At 72.2% G+C, this 12187-nt stretch overlaps 1 protein-coding gene across 5 annotated transcripts; it reads right to left on the bottom strand.

The window, feature by feature from the left end:
• Positions 1-5178: 5178 nt before the first annotated feature.
• Positions 5179-11888, bottom strand: LOC129514835 (uridine diphosphate glucose pyrophosphatase NUDT14). 5 transcript variants are annotated; one of them, XM_055333541.1, is made up of 6 exons: positions 11741-11888; positions 8939-8982; positions 8304-8368; positions 7863-8100; positions 7555-7754; positions 5361-5493 (listed from the first exon to the last, which is right to left on the bottom strand). In XM_055333541.1, the coding sequence occupies exons 1-5, from the start codon at positions 11819-11821 to the stop codon at positions 7577-7579; spliced, it is 606 nt and encodes a 201-aa protein (XP_055189516.1). In that variant the 5' UTR covers positions 11822-11888; the 3' UTR covers positions 5361-5493; positions 7555-7576. The 5 variants fall into 5 exon arrangements, with proteins under 5 accessions (XP_055189514.1, XP_055189518.1, XP_055189515.1 ...); XM_055333539.1 differs by lacking the exon at positions 7555-7754 and having other exon boundaries at positions 5179-5493; XM_055333543.1 differs by lacking the exon at positions 7555-7754 and having other exon boundaries at positions 5179-5446.
• Between the last annotated feature and the right edge of the window lie 299 nt (positions 11889-12187).

Genomic DNA, 12187 nt, shown 5'->3' with positions numbered 1-12187 from the left:
CGCCCGCCGCCCCGGCCCGCGCCGGCCCCCGGCGCCCGCCCGCCTGCCCTCCGAGCGCCGGCGGCAGGGGCGGCAGAGGCGGCGGCGGCAGAGGCGGCGGCGGCGGCGGCGGCGGCGGCGGCGGCGGCGGCGGGCGGGGTCGGGGCGGCGATGCGGGCGGCGGCCTGGACGCGGGCCCGGGCGGCGGGAGCGCGGGGCGGCGGAGCTCGGGCTGGCGGGCGGCGGCTCCCGGCTGGCGGCGGCTCCCGGCTGGCGGCGGCTCCCGGCTGGCGGCGGCTCCCGGCTGGCGGCGGCGGCGGCGGCGGCGGCGGCGGCGGCGGGTCCCGGCCTCGGCTCTGCGCGCCCGCGCTCCCGGCGCCCGCAGCCAACAAGTTCGGGACGAGACTGACAGCTCGCTCGCCCATTCGTCACCCGCGCACCTGCATATGCATGAGGGGGCGGGGCCGCGCCGCGGGGTGGGGCCGGGCCGGGGGCGCTCGGCTTTAAAGGCGGCGGAGGGCGCTGCTGCCCGCGCCCGCACTCGGCGCGCGCCTCGCGGGGCCCCGGGCGGCGCCAACGTCGCGCCTCCGCCTCCGCCGGCGCGGGCGTGCGGGGGCCCCTCGGCCGGGCCCCGCCGGGAGCCGGGAGCCGGGAGCCGGGAGCCGGGAGCCGGGGATAGGGCGCCCCTGAGGGCACCGCCGAGCTCCCCTCCCATCGGGGCGCCGCCGCCCCGGGGGAGAAGCCAGCCGCGGGCGGCCCCGACCCGGCCCCGCGCGCGCGGCCTGGGATCCCCCGTGGGGCGCCCCTCCGCGCGGCCGCAGGGGGCGCTGCTCCCCCGCGCCCCGCGCCCCTGCCCCCCCGCCCCCCCGCCCCCCCGCCCCGCGCCCCGGCTCGGCCCGGCGACTGATGCCCCGCGGCGTGGCGGGGCGCGCGGGGCCGCTGGAGACGGGGCTCGGGCGGGCAGCGGGCAGCGGGCACGGCCCGGGAATAAAGGCGGTGGCGCGCGCTCAGGACGAGGTGAGAGCTGCGCACAGGCTCCTCCCGCTGTCCTGGTCACCAGGTCCCCGCGGCCCGCCCTCCGGCATCGCGTGCTGCCCTCTGCCGGGTAACCTCGCCGCCCCCCCACCCAGGGTCAAGTCCCAGGGCTCCTTGTCTGCGAGCACAGCTCCCCTCCGGCCTGCAGGGTCCCCTCTGCGGCGGGCGGGCGCCTGGGCGGCGGCGGCCCCCAGGTCCGCAGGGGTCCGGCGCCCTCGCCGCCACCTAACCCGGCTGTCTTCTCTGCCCTGGCTGCCCGCAAGGCTGTCGTGAGCGCCCCGAGCGCCCCAGGCAGGGGGCAGGGCTCTGGGTGCTGAGCGCTGGGAGCAGCCCCGGCCTGGTGCGCTGGGTGAGGGGGGCACGGATTGCTTCCTGGGAGAAGCAGCTTTGCAGGCGGCCAGGCACTGGGGCGGCAAGCCTGGCTGAAGGGGCTCCAGAGTGCAAACACCCCCCTCTCTGTCACCTGGGTGTGCAGCCAGCTGCCCCGGGGGCCCTGTCCTGGGAATGACACCCCCACACGGGGTGTAGGGGCCGCTGCCACTAAGCAGCCGGCCCCTCCAGGATCCAGGCGTGCGGAGCGGCTGGAAGCCCCTGACAGGGTGGGCCTAGCGATGCCGCCAGCACCCCCACTCCCTACCTGAGCCCCTCGTCTGCTGGGATGAGGGGGCAGGACACAAGCCAGGCCCACCACGCACAGCGACCCCCACCAAATAAGGGCATGCAAGCTGCATGGAGCCCTCCTGTTACACCAGAGCCACTGTGGGGGTGCCTCCTTCCCTCTGCCCTGGCCCAGCCGCAGGCACCCACATACTTCAGGCCCCAAGACTCATGAGGAGGCACCCCCCGACACACACACACACGGCTCCAGGGGCCCAGTCCATGTCCCTGTCCCCCTGTCCAAGGAAGGCCGGGGGGGGGGGGCCTCTGCCCACCATTCAGCCAAGTGGTAAACCCTTGGGGAGCCCTGGGTCCAGGGGTGAACAGAGCTAGAATGACAAACTGTAAGGGTGAGGCAGGCAGGGCAAAGGGCGTGGGGGGCTGCTAAGACCCGAAGGCAGGCCAGGTCCTCGGGGGGAGACACTGGGAACGGTCCGTGCAAAGGCCCTGGGCTGAGGGAGCCTGGCCCCAGGGGAGCCCGGTGAGGGAGACACAGTGGCAGAGGCAGAGGGGCCGAGGGGTCAGGTGAGGCCGCTGGTGCGGTGAGAGCCCAGCTACGCAGGGCGTCTCCACGGCCTCCACGCTGAGCCCAAGGGGAAGTCAGACAGGAACGTGCCAGGTTGGGCTGCACCACGGCCCGCGTGTTCACAGAGCCCCGGGGCCGCACGGAGAGGGGCCGGTGACCAGGCCAAGGCCCGGCCGGAGGGAGCCGGCAAGGGGAATTCCTAGGTAAGGGAGGGGCGGAATCCAGAGAACAATCCCCCGGCGTGCCCCTCCCTCAGCCACCGCCGAAGCTTCCTGCAGGGCCGCCACCGTGGGAGGGACGCGCGCCCGAGACTCGCTGTGCCACTTCCAGAGGCCGCTGTTCAGTAGCGGCTCTTTCCCTGCTCAGAGCTGTCTGGGCTGGCGGCACCGGGGATGGACGCTCACTCCACCTCAAGATGCAAAGGATGCAGCCTCCCCGGGGCCCTTCCTGCCGGCCAGCCCTGCCTTGGGGGTGCAGAGAGCCCCCACCTGCCCTGCGAAGCTAGGGAGACGATGGCCCGCCCCATCGGCCTCCCTCCGGGCCTTTTGGGAGGAGGGCGTGGGTCCTCCGGGCCCCGGGCAGCTGGGTGAGCGTCAGGGCAGGGGCAGGGGCCAGCCGACCCGGGAGGCCTGTCGGGGGCGACCTCTTGCTCCCCTGCTCCGGGGACACCCTGCAGGGTGCACAAGCCTCCTCCCACTCACTGTTCCCCCAGAGCACAGCCCAGACTTAATACCCCGAGAGGTTCAGGTCAGGGAGGCGGCCACTTCAGGCAAGGGCTGGGCCTGGGAGGCTGCTGGGGGAGGGGAAGTCCGCCCCCTCTGGGGTCCCCCCACAGGGACTTCTGCAGCCCTCGCGCCAAAGGGCTGGGGGTGTGAGGGGGGCCGGGGCCCCGGCTTCCACCCGTGCTGGGCCAGGCTGCCCTGCCTCTTCCAGGAAGACCCCATCCCCGCTCTGGGGCCGTCTCCCAGCTCCACCTGCCCCGTGGCCTGGGGGCTCCGTCCCCGAGCTCCCCAGTAGGAGGGGCTCTCAGGCAGGTCCTGAGAGATGGGGTGGAGGCCCCCCACCTGGCAGGGGTCTGCAGGGCCAGGCTGGGGTGCAGGCTGCCCAGAGTTTGGACAGAGCCGGCTTGGCTCAGGAGCGAGCGTTGCTTCCGCCCGTGTTCTGCGGTGCTAAATATAGCGGCCGGGAGGGGAGTTTCCGGTTACAGCCCCCCCAGCCCCCAGTGCCGGGAAATTGATGCCAGCTCCATTAGGCCCGGCGCAGTGCCTGCTGACCTGCCCGCCAGGCTGCAGAGCCGCGGGGGACCTGGACTGCACCCACGGCCAGGGGCTCTGTCCCTCGCCCCCCACCCTGCCAGGTCGGAGCCTCGGCCTGCTCCCCACCGCACGGAGAGCCACAGGCGCCACCCATACCTGCCAGAGGCCCCTCTGGGCCCGTGGGCAATGCCTGCAGGCCGCCCAGGGACGGGGGAGCTCTAGGGGTGGGCACCAGGCAGGCCCAAGGGAGGGAGGCGGGGGGCTGGGTCCAGGCTGGGCAGGGGCCCTGCCCCGTGACCTGTCCTCTGGAGGCAGCGCAGCTCCGCTGGGGTGGGGCCGGGGTGCTCAGGACCCCACTGCAGCCCAGCCCCGCCCGCCCCGCGGGCACACCCCACACCCGGGCCCCTCCTCAGCAGCGTGTCCCTCACCTGGCCGGGCTCCCAAGAGGCCCCACCTGGGTCGCCGCCACATTTGCATACAGGTGGTGCTGCGTGAGTAGGCCCCTTGGGCACGGCCTCCGTGGCAGGCCCTGGGGCTGTCTGCACTGACTGGTCCCAGGCGGCTGAGCCCCGGCACTCCCCAGGCCAGCAGGGAGGGAGGGACCCTCCACCTCCACCCACGCTCAGAAAACACCTGCCTGCATGGGGGCAGCTGGGGCAGCGCGGGGGATTATGGGCGGGAGGTGGACCCCAGCCCAAGTGCTGTGCCCCCGCCTGACAATGGGGTCTCAGTGAGAGGCAAAGGCACGTCCTTCCTGAGCATCTTCCCACCACGCCAGCCCGAGGCCCAGAGCACGGTCAGGTTTGCAGCAAAGCTCCTGGTCACTCCAGTCCCCACCTGCCTGTGGCAGCAACGGCCCCTGGACGCCTTGCCCTCCCCAAGCCACCCATGACCCATCACCCATGGCATCGCCCATGGGGCTAGCCAGAGGACTTGGGAGGGCTCAGGGGAAGGGTCAGCCTGGGCCCCCATCCTACAAACGCCCTGGATGGCAGTGACTGGCACACACTCTCCACAATGGGCTCCAACCCACCCATAATGGATGGAGGCCTTACTGGGTGTGTAGCTGCGTGGGCACCGAGCCACCTGTGACCCCCCCCCCCCAGTGTTTAAAGGTCACAGAGGCAGCTCCCATAGTCTCTGACCCGAAAGACAGGCCAGCGTGCAGGGCAGGGTCCTTCCGAGCTTGCAGGCCGTGGCCACACACAGGCTGGCAGGCAGAGTGAGATCTCAGCTCACACTTCCAATGGCCCAGGGGGTGCTGGGGCCGCTGGGGGCACTAGACCTAGATCCAGAGCAGCTGTGGCTTTGGGCTCCCGCAGAGGGGCTCTAGCCCACCCCGGAACTGGGGGCGTGTGCCCTCAAGAATGCACAGCCGGCAGGTCTGTCCCCACCTCCTCCTCCCGAGGGCTGGCTCGGCCACCACTCCCACGGCCACCCCATGGCCCACCACGCAGTCCTCCCTGAGTGCTTGGCCTGGCTGGGCCCCCAACCCCACCTCTCCTGCCCCAAGGGGTGGCCTGGCACCATCCTGTCTCCCCCTGGGCCCCCACCTAAGGCCCGACCTTAGCTCTGCCAGCTGCCCACAGCTGTCCCGGGCCTGCCTGCAGCCAGAGACTTCTCGGCAGAGCGCACCCTCACCCGGGGCCCATCTGGGAAAGACCCCCTGTCCCTCCACCTCCCGCAGCCCACCCCGGTCACACCTCGGAGCCAGCGGACGCAGACTAGTGCTGCACAAGCCTTTATTGGGTCTGCAGGGCGAGTGGCCAGAACCAGCCTTGGGCTGGACCCGCTGGGTCTCACCGGGAGCCCAGGTCAGGGGCCACGCAGCTGAAGAACCATGAGATGCCAAAGATGACACCGAGGGTCTTGGGGACATCCGGATCATCCGCGAAGGCCCGGGCGCCATCCAGGGGCAGGTGCACGACCTCGATGAGCTCGCCCTCCTCAGCCAGACCCCCACCGGGGCCGCCTCGCTGGCCGTCTGTCACCTCTGCATAGAACATAGTCTGGCTCGAGCCAGTCAGTCCCACACCAGACCTACGGGTGGAGACGGCACATCCTGAAGCCCCTGCACAGGCCTCCTGGCCGCCCCTGCCCCTTCCAGCCCTCGTTCCACCCGCTCGGGCAGGTGGGACTCCAGGAACAGCACCCTGCTTCTCCTGCCAGGGTCCCACCACCCTCAAGTGTGGCAGAAACCTGGCCACACGTTGGGTATCCCGCCCGTGATTCTGGTGGGGGGCACTCTGCAGGTGTAACCGAGGGCCTTGATCGGCGGTCGCCTTAGTTCACGGAGAGAGCATCCTGGTGGGCCTGACCTAACTAGGTGAGCTCCTCAGTGAAGGTCTACACGTCAGAGACGGAGGAAGTCAGGCAGACACCGTCCTGCGGGCCTCGTAGACAGAGCAAGCTGCCCTGCAGGGGGCCACGTGGTCCAGGCCTGCACGCGGCCTCGCGGGGCTGGCTCTGGTCCCCCAGCCAGCAGCTGGCCTGGCAGCAGGGTGGGCCACACAGCCACAAGGGCCTGGTGCTGCCACAACCGCGTGGGCTGGGAAGGGGGCCCGAACCCAGATGAGCCCGCGGCCCAGCCGTCGCCCTGTGTGCGTCAGGGCGAGACCCTGAGCGCTGCCCCAGTCGCCAGGAGCCACAGCAGCCGTGAGGTCGTTCGCGCAGGAGACAAACCGTTAGGTCTCTGCCGCGGTGTCCATGCGCACCCGCGTGCAAGCTGCTGCCCCTCTGCTCGCGTGGGCCCCTCAGCCAGGGCCTCCCTTCCCAGCACAGACCCCACCCGCACCCGGGGCTCCCGGCCAGCAGGCAGCAAGGACCCACCCGCACCCGGGGCTCCCGGCCAGCAGGCAGCAAGGACCCACCCGGCAACCCCGTGACGACCCCCAAGGCCAGCACCTACGGGACACGTTCCAGGCTGGGGACAGCACATGCTGAGGGTGTGAGGGAGTCCCCAGCTCAGTGGGTGGTGGCCAGAGGGGGCGGGTGGCCCCCCAGGAGGGAGTGGCCCCGACTGGAACGAGGGGGAGGTCACAGCGAGTAGCCGGGATGGGGGCCAGCGGAGGGGCCCGTGCGCACCCCGGAACCCGAGGGGAAGAGTCCGGCGTGAGTGTGCAGGGGACCGGGGTGCCAGGCCAGCCAGAGACCCGCAGGGCAGGCGCTGCCCTCGCACACCTGCGCAGCACGCAGCGGCGGGAGCGGGAGCCCCAGCCAGCCGGGCCGCAGCCAGCTGCTTCCTGCACCCCCAGCCCCTCATCTGCCGCAGGCCCCCCTGACGGCCGGTTTCCGGCGGCCGCGGCCCGTCCTTTGATGGGAGCGCCAGGCTGCGCTCTGCAGTCCCAGTTTCCGCCGGCTCGCGGGGAAGACGGGGAAGACAGCGGCCTCCGACCCGCAGCAGGAATGTGCGTGGCCGCGTCCCCCGCAGGCTCCTGGAGCTGCCTGGCTCCCCTCGGCTCCTGCGCCCCACGGCCACCCCCGCCTGCTAAGGCAAGTCCTCGCGGCCGCCAGCTGCCCGGAGCCCTGGGGCCCGCCCCTCAGGACCACAGCGCCCGCCCGCTCGCCCCTCCGCCAGGCTCAGGTCACCCAGGCCCCCCGCACGTCCAGGGGGCCTCCCGCCCATCACCCCGGCCCCGGGTCGGGACCCGAGGACCCTGCACGTGGCAGGCCTGCCCCTCAGGCCGAGGTGCTGGACCCTCTGATGCCACGCTGCTTCACGTGGTGACTCCGACCCGGGTCCCCTCCTTCCCGGGCTGGAGGTCAGCTGCAGCGCCCCGGCCCCCAGGGAGACGCCAACACCTGGGCTGAGAGGCGGCACCGCCCCCCCCCCCAGCAGGCCCTGCCCCTGGAGGGGCTGCCTCGGCCTGGCTCCGCGCGGCTGGCTCCGCGCCGTGGGGGTGTCACTGCCGGCCCCGCCTCCTGCCCCCAGATTTCACCCCCCCAAGGACAGCCCCTGGGGAGGGCGGCAGGGGGGGGCGCCTTTGGTTGGTGGGCACAGGCCCTGAAGGCTGGGCTCCAGGCCACGCCCCCCACAATGCTGGAGCCCCCGCCCCCCACTTCATTCCTGAGCCACCGTGTGACAGCAGATCTGTGACTCACCCCCACCCCCAGCGCCCGGTGCTTAATCCCACAGGAAGTAGAGGCATCTGTCAGCAGCAGCTGCCACCCAGAGCTGGCCCCACGCGCCTAGGGGCCGAAGGGTGGGGGCACTGGCACGCTGCACAACGGCCCCCAGGAGCCTGGGTTCCGGCCTGGATCGCCATCTGAGGTGCCTTCTGTTCCACCTTCCCCCTGACCCCCTGTAGAAAAGCAAGGAGGCACTGCCCTGCTTGCATGCCCCTGGAGATGGGGCGCTCACTGCCTCCCAGGCTGTCCCAACCCCTGGGCGGTGGCCCAACCGCACTCACTTGTAGGTGGCGACCCGGCGCAGGTCGGAGGGCGCCAGGCGGTAGCCACACTCCTCCCAAGCCTCCGAGCAGGCCACTTCCTCCAGCGAGAGCCCGGGCTGGTCCACGAGGCCTGCACACAGCTCGTAGGTCACCCCCGCTGAGCCAGGCAGCACCGCTTGCAGCTCCTGGGGTCTGTCCTGGTCCACAGCTGCCAGGGACCCTGGGAAGCGCCGTTCCACCTCGCCCACGTACACAGCTGGGTGGGGGAGGGCGGCCACGGTCACAGCCATGGCGCATGTGCCTCCGTGTGAGCCTCTCTAGGCCGAACCGTCACTGGGTTTAGGATGCCCCCCCAGCGCCCCCTCCCCACATCTGTGCCCGACCCGAGGACCACAGGGGCCTGAGGGCCACCCGATAGCCTCCCGTCCCCCCACAGCCCACTCTGGGGGGGGGCCTCACCTGGCCGGAACTGCTTCACCAACACCAGGCTCTGCTGGGAAGAGTTGAACATGAGAATGGCCACACTGCGGGGGGTGGACAGAGCTGAGCACAAAAGCAACGGCTGGGCCTGGCCTCGCCTGGGGGGCTGGCTCCCACCCCGTTGCACCAGGCCCAGGCCCCTTCCCCCTTCTTTCCCCATCAGTCTGCAGATTCCGGTCCCCTACTCAGACGGGCAGACTGAGGCCCCGGCAGGGCCAGAGCTTGCCAGGTCACACGGTCAGGCTAGGACTCAGGCCTACTGTATTCCGACTGGCAGAGCGGGGCCGGGGGGGACATGCTGGGCAGCTGGGCAGGCCGGGGTGGCAGCAGCTGAGGCTGGGTGACTGACGGGACATGTGCTCCTTGCGGGCCAGCTGCCCGCCAGCCACGCTCCTCGCGCCCCACTGCCATCCAGCCCCCACTCCTCGTGCTCACGGAGGGCAAGGCACCCGACGGCCTCTCCCAGGTCCAGGCGGCCTGAGCCAGAAGCCAGGGGGCACCCAGAGACCCCGAGGGGTGCAGCAAGGTAGGGGCAGGGCTGGCGCTCCCGGGCCTGGGCCCCGTGTCCCGTGGGCATCAGTCGGGGGCTTCCTGCAGCCGGGCCGGGCTCTCACCTGTCATGTGTCTTCATGAAGTCCCAGGACTTCTGAGCGCCGTTCTGAAAAGGGGCAGGGCAGCGGTCAGGGGGGCCACAGAGCCGCCCGCAGGTGTGCGAGTGCTCCGGGAAGCCGAGCGGGCCAGACAGACCCACGGCACCGGCTGCCCCCTGGGAGCTGCAGAGATGTACAATGTCACCAAGTGCGGGAAGGACCGTGGGGCATGGGGGAGGGGTGGGATGGTGGCGGAGGGAGATCAGGTGCTCGGGGCTGAAAGTCCCTCGGGCCACTGCGCAGAGGCGGCAGGAGGGCAGGAGGGCAGGAGGGCAGGCCAGCCTCCTGAGAGGACACCAGCGCCAGGGGCAGCTGGGGGGGGGGCATGTGATGCGCTAACAGTGACTGCACAGGGTTGACCCTCCCCCAGCCCAGCTTCTGTCTCGGGCTGTCTCTCGCGCATCCTGTCGCCCTGCTGTCCTGCCACTTGCCTCATCATCCTGCTCCCCAAGCCTGCGCGCCACGCCCCGAGGGGCTCCCAGGGCTCCAGGCAGCCATCAGTGGGTGAGGGCCGCAGTGCGGGCCAGGGGGCAGCCCGAGCGGCGTTCACGGGGTGCCGAGAGGCAGGGTGTCTGAGGGGCCCAGGATCCTGCCAGCTGGGCAAGGCGGGCTCCCCTCCTTGGGGCTAGAGGAGACGGTAGCCATTCCACCTGGTCCTGCCTCGTCCCCAAGGGGTCTCTGCCCACGCGGCTGGACCTAGGACCCCGGGGCCCCGCCCTGCGGCTGCCCCCCCCCACCAGCGCCTGCTCAGCCCATCTGCCCTCAGCCACTGGGTCAGCTCTAGGGCCCTGGAGAGCGCAGCCCCACCCCTGGGCCCTGCCAGGCCTTGAAACAGACACGGACCTGAGCACCAGCGGTGCAGCAAGTGCAGCCAGGGCTGCAGAGGAGGGAGGACTTCCTGGAGGAGGTGACACTGCTCCAGGCCCCACAAAAGTGAGGGAAGGGCATTCCAAGGAGAGGGACTTCACAGGCAGAGGCCCACACACTGGTCCAAGGGGAGCTGGGAAAATTAGTTCGGGCTCTGCTGGAGCACAAGTGCCCTGGAGGAGTGGCAGGGGCCTCTGTTGCCAAGGGGATGGGAGGGCGGATGCCCTGCGCTACGCCGGTCGCCAGTCGGGCTGCCTGGGAGGCCTTGGGAGGCACTACCCCCACGAGGCAAGCCCGGGCCTGCCTGCAATCTGGCCACCCTGGGGCCAGCCACGCACCCAGGATGCACTCAGAGGCCTGCTCACCCCCCAGGTCTGCCAAGGGCCTGCTGTGCCCCCTGCCTCCCTCACGAGAAGTGTCACCTTGTGCAGTCAGGGACCCTCCCAGCTCCAGATTAAAATGTCAGCTAGACCCTTAGGTCCAGCCAAGGCACCATGCACAGGACAGGCCACAGAGGCCCAGTGATCCCCAGCCGGCCCCTCCCACAGCACCCACAGACCAGCTAGTTGGGTCCTAGGCCTGGTTCACCTTCAGGGGGTCAGCTGCCCCCGGCCTATGTGTCTGGCCCCCGTGTCCCTGCTGGCCAGGCATGGCTGCAGATGCCCCTGGCTGGCAGGCACGGCCCAGCCCCCTGGCCCCTGGCCCCCGAAGGGACGCTGCCTTGGCACCCTAGCCTGTGCCCACCCCTGCCTCCCGCCTGCACCTGCTCCGCTCTGGCCACCAGCACCCCGCCGTGGAGCCGCGCTGACCGGCTCCTGTGCTTCAGCTCGGGGAGGGGATTCAGCAGGTGCGTGCCCAGACCGCCTGCGCCTCCCACCACCCCCCGGAGCCCCGGTCCCTTGGGGGCTGCGCAGCCACAATCAGGCATCCCCACCCCAAGTCAAGGCCAAGGAGAAGGGCGGTGACCTCCGTGTCCCCATGGCCTGACCCTCAACGGACCCCCCTGCTCCTGTCCCAGTCCAGCACTGCCAGTGGGCCCATCCCAAGGACAGGAGCCCACAGGTCAATGTGGACAGGGCAACCGAGGGGTGTGGGGGCCTCTCTCAGCTGGAGGCTGCGCAAGAGGAAGGACTGCGGAGGGGACAGGGAGCTGGAAGTGGGGGGCCGGCAGGGAAGAGGAGCACCAAAGACCTGGCCCACCTGTCCAGGTGTGGAAGGCGCAGGGCACTCAGAGCAGGCAACGGGCTGGGGGCAGGGGAGCAGCCAGACAGGAGCTGCAGGACCCAAACCACGGGCACGTTTGCCCTCGCCCAGCAAGTGTGCCCTGTGGACTTGCCACGCACACGGCGCCCAGGGACTGCGCGGTCCTGCTCCGGCTGGTGACAGGGGGACAGGTGCCAGGACCCCAGGAGAGCGCTGCCAGCGTGTGGGGCAGGTGGGGGGACCCTGGAGGTGGCCTCGGAAGGAGAGGCTCTCCAGAGCTGCGCCAGATCCACACTCCACACCCCTACCTCCTGGCCGGAACGAAGACCCCAGACCCCCGGGGCGCCCCCCACGCCCCACTGCTAACAGTGCAGGGGCCCCGCCGAGCCTCCGCGGAGGGGTGGGTCGTCCCCAGGTGTCCCGCGCCGGGCGCCCGTTGGGTCTCCACCCGGGACCGAACCCGGCCCGCACGCTGAGCTGGGGCGCAGCACGAGGCACAGGGGCGGGACCCGGGGCCGGGGGCGGGGCTCCGCGGGCTGTGGGCGGGGCCCGGGGCTGAGGGCGGGGCTCCGCGGGCGGGGGGCGAGGCCCGGGGGCTGTGGGCGGGGCTCCGCGGGCGGGGGCGGGGCTCCGCGGGCGGGGGGCGGGGCCCGGGGCTGAGGGCGGGGGTCGCGGACGGCGCGCGGGCGGGCTCACCTGGCGGTAGTGCAGCGTGAGCGGCCGCAGGTAGGGCGAGGCTGCGCAGCGGCCCACGGCCGCCCCCTCGATGCGCTCCATGGCAGCGCGCAGGGCAGCCGGGCCGGGCGGACGTGGGCAGAGTCCGCACGGGCGGCAGGGCACGTGACCCGGCTCTGGGCATGCCCAGTGCGCGCGGGGCGGGGCGGGGGCGGGGCCGGCGGCCCGGGGGCGGGGCCGGGGCGGGGCTGCCGTCCGGGGGCGGGGCCGTCCCGCCTCACCTGCCGGGGCCGCGCGCAGGTGCGTCCCTCCGGGTCCGCGGCCCGAGTGAGCCCGGGGGCGGCTAGGCTGGGCCCCGAGTGTGCGGCGGGCGCGCGCGGCGTGGCTGGAGGGGAGCCCCGGAGACGCGAGCGCGGGTGCCCGGGGCCTTGGGGCTTGGCGGGCCCGCCCTGCGATGAGGCGGGGCGG

The sequence above is a fragment of the Nyctereutes procyonoides genome, unplaced genomic scaffold, assembly GCF_905146905.1.
Source record: "Nyctereutes procyonoides isolate TBG_1078 unplaced genomic scaffold, NYPRO_anot_genome, whole genome shotgun sequence".
Taxonomy (NCBI): domain Eukaryota; kingdom Metazoa; phylum Chordata; class Mammalia; order Carnivora; family Canidae; genus Nyctereutes; species Nyctereutes procyonoides.
Note: the sequence above shows the minus strand (reverse complement) of the source record. Positions and strands in the feature narration are given on the sequence as shown.